Below are 8034 nucleotides of genomic sequence, written 5' to 3' on the forward strand. Positions count from 1 at the left end.
TACAATCTCATATGAGCATCGACGAAAGCAAATACGTACAGAGTAACGTCATGCTTGTATAGTCGAACAGTGATACAGTTCCACAAGAAAGCGTAGCTAAGAGACATCAATTTGTTTCGAATAAAAGCAAAGCGCTTCCTTCAACGCTTCCGAAGTGATTGATTGATTTGTGGGGTTTAATGTCCCAAAACCACCATTTGATTATGAGAGACGCCGTAGTGGAGGGCTCCGGAAATTTCGACCACCTGGGGTTCTTTAACGTGCACCCAAATCGGAGCACACGGGCCTACAACATTTCCGTTTCCATCGGAAATGCAGCCGCCGCAGCCGAACGCTTCCGAAGTCGTACAATACAGCAGCAGTTCGTTCCCGCGAAGACGATATACACTTCAGCAAATGGGGGGCGCTCTTTTCCGTCGCCTTGAACTGAGCGAAAAGCGTCAACGAATTGAACCGTAGACGGTGCAAAGTGCACGGGGGGCCGGGGCCAACGTTCATGAAACTGCGCCCTTTGAGAGAACAAAAAAAAAAAACAGGTCCGGCCGTTTGCGGCAGTCAAGTCGTCGGGAAGCTGCAGCCGCGGGTCTTCGTCTCGAAGGGTTCGCTGACTGCGGCTTAAGGAAGCCCCAGCGTCGCACGCAGACGGGCCAATCGAACCTTGTGACCATGGCGCCAAGATCCCATTAGCAGCAACATGATAGATGGTCCCCCCACGAAGGCCCGTGGGCCCCTGCCTCGCCGCACTGCCCGGCCTGTTGCCGCATTTTCTCGCGTGTAACTGGCCTAAATTTTATCCGATGAGCGGGAAGCAAGCACTCGCCCCTCTCTTCCCACTCGCATAGAAAGAAAGAAAGAAAGAAAGAAAGAAAGAAAGAAAGAAAGAAAGAAAGAAAGAAAGAAAGAAAGAAAGAAAGAAAGAAAGAAAGAAAGAAAGAAAGAAAGAAAGAAAGAAAGAATCACGACTACGCCAGTGAAAGTGTGGCGTTTCAAACGCTCCCTGGAGCGCTGTCGGCTTACACGGCAGTAATGTTTGTTCATAATCAGTAATAAAAAAAACGACTTGAACGATGTATGAAGCATGGATGACTAAAACAAAAATATTGGCTAACATTTTGTCTAAATATAAAGGATATGTTACGTGAACATGTATAGGAAAACTGCGAGATCGGAATGGTTGTCCCAAATGAAATTTCGAAATGACAAAACGTACGAAACAAAGAAAGTTTTTCACATCAATTAGGAAGTGCTATAGCCTATGGGCAAGATCTACGCTAGACGTGTTCATCTTCCAGCACTTTTATATTTGTGTCAACACAATGAAGAACACCGTCGCATTCATTTGTGAGACAGCAACAAGAAGGTTGAACCTAAAGACAATCAATCTATAGATAATGGAAACAGACTGAACATTTACTTTTACTCTAAATAAAACATACAAACGAGCCAGCATAATTCTTTGAAAATGAGGAAATTCTTTACGTCAATCTGTGCCTCGAACGCAAACAAACCGTGAAAAAATTAATTGTTCGACTACTTTTGGTCATGCGTAACTGACGAGCACTTTATAGGAGACTAATCACCATAGTATAAAATGTGACTCACAAAATTCAACGCAGAAGTGCCAAATACGATTATATTTAATTATTGCACTGGTTAAAGTTCAGATAATAGGAAGTCGTAGTACATAATAGAACGCAGGGCATATTGGTGTATGATTTGAAAAAGACGAAAAAAAAACGAATGAAAACCATTGTAACCAGACACACAACATGACGGGACAATCTATTGCTGCTTTTTTTTCGCTGTATCTTTACTTTACGGTCATAGTACATGCTGAAAAGGGGTCCCGTATACTGCACGCTTTCAATTTATATGTGAAAACATGGAGCATGGGTTGCTAAGTTAGCGCTATTCTAAAATCATAAACTCAGTATACGAAGCTAACAGCAACTACAAAAAGAAAGAAAATAAATAATAGGCAACTAGCACGCAAAGAATACTTTTTATTTCGCAATATGGTCTTGCATTCGCTGTGTTCCTTTGATGTTACATATAAGAAATGTTAATGCCACCCCAGCTTATTTTTAATACCCTAGAAAATATGCAATACCAATGTTTAGTTGCTTTTGAATCATTTATACTATACGCTAATGATTTTGATTGCTTATCAAAGTGACTCAGGATATGCGAGGCGCTTTATGATGCCATGGAGAACTCAAAATTATTCCGAACTGCTGTGGGTTTTTTAATTTGCATTGTCATGGCACATTACACGTAGAGGCATGTCAATGTCGCGTCCATCGAAGCGCAACTGCATGCTGCACGGAGATCAAATCCGCGTCTTTCGGGTCCCCAACCGAGCATCGCAACCTCTAAGTATAGTCGCGCTTACCTATAGTGCTTCTGAAACCTTGTCGCACATACGCTTCTCACACCAAGAAGCACATATCCAAGTGTCTGATTCACTGTTGGTTCAGCTGGAATTCCTTCCTCTTCACGCCCGATAGCCGCGTGAAGATATGCCGTCACATACAAAAACTAGTTCCCAAGCTCTTCATTTCTTATCTACTTTAAACATATAAACAGAAACTTATAGTAAGTAAAAATTGAATATTCCTGCTGCAATAAGTTTGAAAAGACGTATGCCACTGTAGTCATTCTTCACACCGCTTATTATACCGCTTCACACGGCCATGATATGTAATGAAGTTGCGTGGTATGAAAATTGGTACAAGCATAATGTAAAGCCAAGTTCTGCAAAGAAATTAACTCGTACTCATAAAATGCGTATTCGTAGTCGCATGGGTGCCTGCGACGCCCATGCGACCTTGCCCCACCACAATCCACACCAACACGTGCATGCCCCCCAGCCATGCCACCAAACCAGCGCTGACCGCTTCCTTCACAGTGCAACAAGGCTTTATGTCTATTAAGTTAAACTCCTGTTTACCCATGAATGCCCGTATAAGTGTTATAAAGTAACGACCAAACATTTGCAAGTTGCTTCCAAGTTTTCTAGAGCAAGAATTTTCCCGCGATAGCATCAGAGAACTTGTTCGCAGAAATTCGTATGTCAGGGTCGTTGGTTGTTGTGAGCGAAAAATTGTCATCTTGCTCGTGACCGAGTAATCGAGAAATATTCACATAGAAGGAATAATGAAAAAAAAAACTTACGGCACTGAGAATACTATTGGGTCTGATTACGCTATCAATTTCTACTCTTGAAGGCAATGCTCATGCGTCCTCAAAGGTGTTTTATTTTTTAGTAGCATGACACGACAAATGCGAACACATACTTTCGAAGAACACCTTTGGTTTTCGTGTAATGATGTTTACGCAAGTATGCTCCGGGGCAAAGAATACGCGTCATACTTTGTTCTGTATGAGCTGTTCATCTATTCATCGTGACACGTTAGTATGAATCAGTAATCTTCCGGTTGCCCCCCCCCCCCCCTCCCCTCTTGCACTTTTTATTTATTTCGGTGGCAGCGTAGAGGTACACCTGCGGCGTCCGCTTCGATAACAGGACCCAAACACAGGTGCGAACATCCGGCTGAGTTCCGCTACCGCTGACGCTATGCATCGTCGCGCAACCACAGAGCGCTCACCGGGTGGATTTTCTAAACACGAGAAGGCCCTGCTCGACTTACTGCTGATGCCTGAGGACTCTCTAAACACTCCTGCTCGATGGTCGCGGAAACAGGGCAAACAAGTGGTCTGACGTCACGCGAAGCGTGACGATAGTTGTAGCGCGAGAACAAAACGACGACACAGAGACAAGAAGGACACGAAAGACCACCTTGTCCTTCTTGTCTCTGTGTCGTCGTTTTGTTCTCACGCTATAACTATCGTCATACCATATTAACTAGCCCAAGCAGCCACACTTCTAAGTCACGCGAAGACCTCCTTTCTCATTCATATCCCCAATGACAGCAACAAGAACCCAGTGACAGTCACTTTTAAGCTCTCAACCGTTAAAAGGAAGGGGAGGGGAAGGGAGTGAAACTTTTCCGAAGGTCTTCAATCTTGCAAGTGTATGTATATACACAAACGCATACAACACACACGTGAACATGCACAAAGGGTGGTTAAATCTCCCCTCCTTCCTGAAAAAAAAATTCTAACTAGACCCCCCCCCCCCTCCCTTTAACGTATACGTAAGTTTGATTGATATGTGGGGTTTAACGTTTCACTACTACCGTATGATTATGAGAGACGCCGTAGTGAAGGACTCCGGAAATTTCGACCACTTGCGATTCTTTAACGTGCACCCAAACTTGAGCACACGGGCCTACAACATTTTCGCCTCCATCGAAAATGCAGCCGCCGCATCCGGGATTCGATCCAGTGACCGGCGGGTGAGCAGACGAGTACCTTAGCCGCTAGACCACCATGGCGGGGCTATACGTACACGTAAGCTTGAAAAAAAAAAGAAACCCCTGCGTATACGTCCGAAACCTTTTAATTACAAATTAAGTGTTACGCTACTCTATTCCATCGTCAAAATGTTCAGTTACTACTCGTAACTTCAATTATTTCTGGAATAATTAAAATATTCATTCTGCAGTGAATTTGTTTCAACGAAAAAATATGAGTCATTAGACGTAATTAGTGTATACAGTTACAAGTCACTGAATTAAAGCCGGATTTAGCTGGCAAGACCGCTATCATTCACACTCACCAATTAACTTCATGTACATGGATGCTTCTTTTCTTTAAATGTGTCGCTCGAGGTTCTCATAAACAACACTTCGTAACGTACGGCTTTACATAAGAAAACTTTGTGACGTCGTCTATAAGCTTCACAACGTGACTTCTCATAAGACGAAGGGGCTGTTCGTATTACGAAATCACTTCTGTTATTTTCTGGGAATTCTATTGATTCGGCCTTAAATTTAGCATCACTCGACAACGCTGCGTCGAAAACTGTGGTTGCTTATGAATTAATTGCGTGACAAAAGTTACACACGAAAAAGGTCGAGCGCTGTCCTAGGACACACTTTTTCTGTGTATCCTCATGTCGCGTTTTCTTTCACTTATGCAACCATATATGACCTGCTGTTTCACTGCACATTTACATACAAGAAAATTCCAGGAGTTTAGGATAATATGGGGGGACGTAAAGTGACGTGAAATGGTCGAACAGGGAATATCGCTGCCAGCGTTTCGGAAAACGTGTCGTAAAATTAGCTTCGGCGACTTTTTCTGTTGTAGGATTCCTCATAATGAGCAAGCTAATATGAAATGTAGCATTTTATACTGCAGCTAGCAGCGCAAGGATGTCCTATGGCATGCGTTATCGGCATTCCCTAGAAAGTGTGATTCTTTGAGAGTGGCGATACTAAATATTTTATAATTTACACTGCCCTCCCCCACCACTTTCTCTTCTCTCTCCCCTTATTCAGTTGCCTTGTTACGCTGCGATGTCGACACTCGGCTTCAGCTATCGTGCAGCCCTTTCTCGTGTACGTGAAATCGATTAACACAAAGAGTGTTTGCCCCGGCGAGAGAGAGAGAGAGAGAGAGAGAGAGAGAGAGAGAGAGAGAGAGAGAGAGACCCGGGCTTTCCAGAGTCATCGGATGAGTCGCGCAGCACAGTATTTGTACACCGTTGTTGTCAACGCCCGAGCGGTAGCTCATCTCCCCCAGCGCCGTTCCCACAACGGGACGATCGTTGAGAGAGTATGCTCCGGGGTGCACACCTCCACCCTCCCGCCTCCTTCTCCTCCTGCAGGCGCCATGTTGAAGCTTTCGAAACGCTTGGCCATGAGGGGAGGAAGAAGAGGCAGGCTTGATACACCTTGACGCCGATCCATCTTCAGCTTCGCTTTTGCAAACGAAGCTGTAACTTTACCAGAACATTAAAACACAGCCCGGTTGGCAGCTTCGGCGGCAATTCTCGAAGGTGTCCCCCACAAAGCGAAAGCTACGAAGCAAGCGGCGAATGCCGCGAACGAGCGTCCGAAAAGAGAATCGACCCGCGGCAAAACGACGATGGTGGCTCCACGCCGCGGGTTCTCTCGCAACCGCGGCTCGAAAAGGAGAGTGAGTTAGGTAAAGAGGGGTGAGAGAAATTGAGAGAGAGACCTCGCTCCCCCCGCGCAAATTGGGTGGCCGAACGCGAGTTGGCGCTAAGCCTGACGAAGTTTAGCGCCGTCCGGAGGAAATGTTGGAACCGTCCCGGCACGAAGAACGCGCCCGCGGCAACAACGTTCGCCCGAGCCGTCGCCGTCGGTAGCTCCCATTGCAAAACGAGTTTACTGAGGGGTCGGGGGGTGTTGCGCGTGTGTTGTGTGGGTGACATGTGCCTCGCCCACCGAACGTGCGACCACCGCTGTGTTTTCATCAGCCATGCGACCCGATGATGGACAAGCGTGTGTGAATGGGCTTTCGTGAAGGCAGGCACGTCGGTGACGAGGTATGACAGAACTTTCGACGGACCCAGAATGTGTAAAGGAGAGGTTCTCGCGGTTTGACAGTGATGCGAACCGCGAGTCTCTTCAATACACATATTATAACTGACGCACGTGTCTTCGTTCACCCATGGCATGGCGCAGAAAGGTACGAATGAGAATGAATGTGAGGGACTCGTTCCATTACTTTTTGTCCGCACTGCCCGCTTTGGTTTGAAAACATTGCACGTACCGTTTTTCCTCCTGGGATTGGCTTGCTTTCTGCGCGTGCACCTGTGTCCTCCTTGATCGGCCATGATTTCATAGCGCCGTGACAGTCCACTGTACACGTCGCACACACTGCTCACCCAATGCGACCGCAGGATTCCTCGTGGCGCCGTACAGCCGCCGCCCACGCGGACACATCATCGTGCATGCCGCACGCTCCTTGGCTGCCGCCGTGCCGGTCTCTCTCTGCCTAACGCCAAGTAAGGGGACAGTCTGTTTGTTTCTCGAGAACCAAAGCGAAAAAAACAACTAAAGAACGGTGAAGTTGGCAGTTAGAATGGCTGCGGGCGCGTACAGTGCGCGCCGATACTGGGAACTTGGGAAAGCCGGTCACCCACTGTTTTGGCGAGTGTTTTTGTGTTTTGTTCGGCGGCGCAGGAGAAGCACTTTTTCGCCGGGCCGATGAGCGCAAAAAACTTGAAAGGGGGGACCCCGGCAGGCTGCGCTTGCTTGCCGAGTTGACAGCCGAGGAGTGATCTAATCAATGGAGCGGGCTTGCGCGCCGGCAGCGCCATTGGTCGGCGCCGAGCGGCCTTCATTGGATAAGGCGGCCGCACCTATCAGGTCGCCCCGCCTTTCCGTCTCTCGCCGGGCGCCCTAAAACTTGATCGCGCCGCCACCGCTGCCTCCCCCACAACTGCGATCCCCCCCCCATTCCGTCGCCACCGCAGAGTACGACTTGGTCGCTAAGGAACTTCTCGGTCGAACCTCCTCTCGGCATCGACTCCACTCCCGAGTCGTTTAATGCGCGCTACCCGAGAGATCGCGCGAAGGGAACAAGCTGTCTCGTGAAACTGTTTCCGTCTCCTTTTCCATATGGTGGCAGTCATCACGATGGAACCTGCGTGACTCAACATTGACAGTGTCGTTAAACTGTACAGCCGGTAAAGGAGCAGGGAAGGGTGGCAGCTTGCTCTGGGCCTACTGGATGGATGGATGGATGGATGGATATGGCTGTACCCTTTAGATCGGGCGGTGGCTAGCGCCACCAAGCCGTAATACTTAATGAACCCAAAACTATATTTATTTATTTTTCCTTTAAAAAGTGAGTTTGAGGATTCGTACTTTGCAGTGAAGAGTTTAATTTTCACTCGTGCCTTGACTTTAGCCACCAATCAGATAACCTCCTTCTATTTAAGTCTAACCCCTCATGTTGTTGGACGGCTCCACCTGCTGTCGATAGAAAACGCAGCAAAGCATACCGCATGTTAGATGATGAACGCATGTGTTGGCAGTTAATAGACTGGAGCCGGCTCCTTCCAGAGCCCCACCGCGTTGACAATCATCTCAACATACTTCCTTTTTCAGAGATAGCAAGTCCACGCATTCCCACTCCACTTTAAGCTACTTTCGT

At 47.1% G+C, this 8034-nt stretch overlaps 1 protein-coding gene across 1 annotated transcript in view; it reads right to left on the minus strand.

The window, feature by feature from the left end:
- The window catches only part of zfh1 (Zn finger homeodomain 1), a 637515-nt gene extending 630347 nt beyond the window's left edge, over positions 1–7168 (minus strand). The window contains exon 1 of the mRNA XM_075892342.1: positions 6646–7168. Coding sequence (XP_075748457.1) covers positions 6646–6709 — 64 coding nt within the window. The 5' untranslated portion in view covers positions 6710–7168. The remainder of the gene's footprint in view (positions 1–6645) is intronic.
- Between the last annotated feature and the right edge of the window lie 866 nt (positions 7169–8034).

The sequence above is a fragment of the Rhipicephalus microplus genome, chromosome 4, assembly GCF_043290135.1.
Source record: "Rhipicephalus microplus isolate Deutch F79 chromosome 4, USDA_Rmic, whole genome shotgun sequence".
Lineage (NCBI taxonomy): Eukaryota > Metazoa > Arthropoda > Arachnida > Ixodida > Ixodidae > Rhipicephalus > Rhipicephalus microplus.